The sequence below is a fragment of the Mesoplodon bidens genome, assembly GCF_964165515.1.
Source record: "Mesoplodon bidens genome assembly, chromosome: 6".
Taxonomy (NCBI): Eukaryota; Metazoa; Chordata; class Mammalia; order Artiodactyla; family Ziphiidae; genus Mesoplodon; species Mesoplodon bidens.
This window is the reverse complement of record NC_138162.1, coordinates 60,121,275-60,125,257: the sequence shown is the minus strand read 5'-3', so window position 1 is coordinate 60,125,257 and position 3,983 is coordinate 60,121,275. Positions and strand designations below refer to the sequence as shown.

Genomic DNA, 3,983 nt, shown 5'->3' with positions numbered 1-3,983 from the left:
CTGCACCCTCATGTTCATTGCAGGATTCCTTACAATAGCCAAGATGTGGAATCAACCCAAGTGTCCACTGATGGATGAGTGGATAAAGAAAATGTGATTGATATCAATATATCAATAAATATCAGAGAGAGAGGAGAGGGAATTCAGCCATAAAAATGAAAGAAATCCTGCCTTTTGCAACGACAAGGACGGACCTTGAAGGCATTATGCTAAGTGAAATAAGTCAGACACAGAAAGAGAAATCCTATATGATCTCATCTATATGTGGAATCTAAAGAAAACAAACTCATAGATGCATATTGGTGGTTGCCAGAGGTGGGGTTTGAGGAGGTTGGAAAAATGGGTGAAAGTGGTCAAAAGGTACAAACTTCCAGTCATAAGATAAATAAGTTCTGGGCATGTAATGTACAGCACAGTGACTATAGTTAACAATACGGTATTGTATATTTGAAACTTGCTAAGAGAGTAGATCTTAAAAGTTATTATCACAAGAAAAAACTTGTAACTATGTGAGGGGATGGGTGTTAACTAAGCTTATTGTGGTAATCATTTGGCAATATATACATATATCAAATTATTACATTGTACACCTAAAACTAATACAATATCATATGTCAAGTATATCTCAATAACACTGGGGAAAGGGGGGGAAAAATCACCATAATCCAATATAAGTACTAGAAGAATTTAAATAAACTGAATGATAAAAACCAAAAATGTTCAACTTTTCTAAGGAATAGCAGTAATTCTTCTGTTGATATATTTTAGCTAAAATTTATGTCAATATCCACTTGTAGAATATGGTGTTAGAGAACATTCTTACTGGCTCAGAAAACTGAAGATGTGTTAAGTTTTAAACAAAAAAATCAAAAGAAATTTTTTTACATTAAAAAAAGTAGAGGGCTTCCCTGGTGGCACAGTGACTGAGAGTCCACCTGCCAATGCAGGGGACGCGGGTTCGTGCCCCGGTCTGGGAAGATCCCACATGCCGCAGAGCAGTTGGGCCCGTGAGCCATGGCCGCTGAGCCTGCGCGTCCGGAGCCTGTGCTCCGCAATGGGAGAGGCCACAACAGTGAGAGGTCCGCGTACGGCAAAAAAAGAAAAAAAGAAAAAAAAAGAAAAAAAGTAGAAATGGAGGTTTATATATACAACGAAATATTATTCAGCCTTTAAAAGAGGGATCCTACCATTTGCAACAACAAGGATGAAACTGGAAGGCATCAGGCTGAGTGAAATAAGCCAGACACAGAAAGGGAAAACCTTGCATGATCTCACTTATCTGTAGAATCTAAAAAAAGTCAAATACATAGTAGCAGAGAGAATAGTTATTACCAGGTAGGGGAAAGTGAGGGTAATGGGGAGATAATGGTCAAAGGATACAAAGTTGCAGTTATGCAGGATAAGTAAGTCTAGGGATCTAACCTACAACGTGATGACTATAGTTAACACTGTATTGAATACTGGAAATTCACTAAGAGAGTAGATTTCATGTGCTCTCACCACATACACACACAAAAATGGTAACTATACAAGATAGGTTAGCTTGACCGTAATCATTTCACTGTGTATATCAAATCATGATGGACACCTTAAATATATACAATTTATATTTTAAAAATAAATTGCATTTCATTATGTAATAGACGTGTAACTTGGTAGAGTTACCTAACCCCTGTAAGCTTCGATTTACTCACTTGAAAATGAGGTTATTTATTCAGTGTTATTGTGAGTAGTAAGCAATGTTCTATATTAGAGTTTCCTCAAGCTTTGTAATTCTGATTATAAATCCCAAAGTCTGAGACTACCGAGAAAGCAGGTGTAAGAAAGGAACTTGCTTCCAAGTGGAAAAAGCACTAACTGGGAGTTAGGATATCTCCCGGGAGGGATTCACTACCATTCAGCTGTGTAGCAATGGGCAATCACTTACTTCTGAACATCTGTACAGTTTTTAGCTCCCCTGTCCTTGTACTGAGTAAACCAGGGAATCTGAGGAGGCCTAACTGGGCGGAGAAGTTAAGCCTTCTTCGGCTTTTCCCTGTCTGCTGCTCAGGCCTAAAACCACGCAACAGCACACCGCGCTCTTAAAGCGCGTAGTGGTGTGCTGGTGTTTTTTCGGCCACGAGATGGCAGCATTCTCCCAACTGCCAACACACGTACAATTTGCAACCGTAGGCCCCGTTTAAATAGGAGACCAGAACACCAGAGTCCTGGGTTCACCTTCCATTTTCTCTTTCGGGTGGGCCCTGCTGCGTTTCGCTAAAAGAGCGGTTTATCAAAGCTCGTTGTGCAGCGACGGCCGAGAGCGCGGGTTCTCGCGAGATCGCCGCCGGAAGTGGGTGGCAGCGGAGACGCAGAGACTCTCCTCTCCGGAAGGCGAGCGTTTCGCTGTAGCGGCTGCAGCCGTCTGCCCTAGAGCGCTCTCCCCCGAGAAAGAGCTCACCGGTCGCCGCCTTCCCAGCCCCGAGCTCGCACCTTCGGCTTCTCCGGCTGCACAGCTGCACGGCCCGGCCGTTGGAGCCCCAGCAAGCCCCGGCCCCTCCCTCCCTCCCTCCGACCGCGCTGCAGTTAGGCCGCGCCCTGAGGCCCAGTCCGCGGCAGCTCCGGCGGGTGATGCCAAATACAGCCATGAAGAAAAAGGTGCTGTTGATGGGGAAGAGCGGGTCGGGGAAGACCAGCATGAGGTCCATTATCTTTGCCAATTACATCGCTCGCGACACCCGGCGCCTGGGTGCCACCATTGATGTGGAGCACTCCCACGTCCGATTTCTGGGCAACCTGGTGCTGAATCTGTGGGACTGTGGCGGTCAGGACACCTTCATGGAAAATTACTTCACCAGCCAGCGAGACAACATCTTCCGTAATGTCGAGGTTCTGATTTACGTGTTCGACGTGGAGAGCCGCGAACTGGAAAAGGACATGCATTATTACCAGTCGTGTCTGGAAGCCATCCTCCAGAACTCTCCTGATGCCAAAATCTTCTGCCTGGTGCACAAAATGGATCTGGTTCAGGAGGATCAGCGTGACCTGATTTTTAAAGAGCGAGAGGAAGACCTGAGGCGTTTGTCTCGCCCGCTGGAGTGTGCCTGTTTTCGAACATCCATCTGGGATGAAACGCTCTACAAAGCCTGGTCCAGTATTGTCTATCAGCTGATTCCCAATGTTCAGCAGCTGGAGATGAACCTCAGGAATTTTGCCCAGATTATTGAGGCCGATGAAGTTCTGCTATTCGAGAGGGCGACGTTCTTGGTCATTTCCCATTACCAGTGCAAAGAGCAGCGTGACGTCCACCGATTCGAGAAGATCAGCAACATTATTAAGCAGTTCAAGCTGAGCTGCAGTAAATTGGCCGCTTCTTTCCAGAGCATGGAAGTTAGGAATTCTAACTTCGCTGCGTTCATCGACATCTTCACGTCAAACACGTACGTGATGGTGGTTATGTCAGATCCGTCGATCCCTTCTGCAGCTACTCTGATCAACATTCGCAATGCCAGGAAACACTTTGAGAAGCTGGAGAGAGTGGATGGTCCCAAGCACAGCCTTCTTATGCGTTGAATGTTGCCAAAATGCGCTCTGAAAATGCTGAATTGCCTTCCCCCTTTTTCTTTTAATATTCATAATGTCGTGTGCTTAAAAGTGGGCTTTGAAATGTGTGCTGCTTACTTCTTCCATCCCTTTCTTCCCTTCTCCCCAGTCTTCAAGCCTTGGACGCTATTTACTCAGCTATCCAGTAGAGCTTTCAAGATGGCCTTTCTGAAAAGTTGGTATGGTGTTAACACTAAAGTAGGTGGTGGTGTATGTGTGTATGTGTGTTCTGATTACCTGGTTATAATAGATATACACGTCAAAGCCTTTATAATATCTTCCTGTATTCCTTACAAGGTTGCAAAGGTGGAATGTTATTTTATCAGCAAGGTATTAAAATGCATTTATAAATTCTTTTTGGCTTCAACCATGAATAAACATTTGCTGTTAGCAATTTAAAA

General features: G+C 44.4%; 1 protein-coding gene across 1 annotated transcript; it reads left to right on the top strand.

The window, feature by feature from the left end:
• The first annotated feature begins 2,322 nt into the window (after positions 1–2,322).
• RRAGA (Ras related GTP binding A) lies at positions 2,323–3,983 on the top strand. The gene has a single exon (XM_081238321.1). It carries the CDS (start codon positions 2,611–2,613, stop codon positions 3,550–3,552), a length of 942 nt encoding a protein of 313 aa, XP_081094447.1. The 5' UTR covers positions 2,323–2,610; the 3' UTR covers positions 3,553–3,983.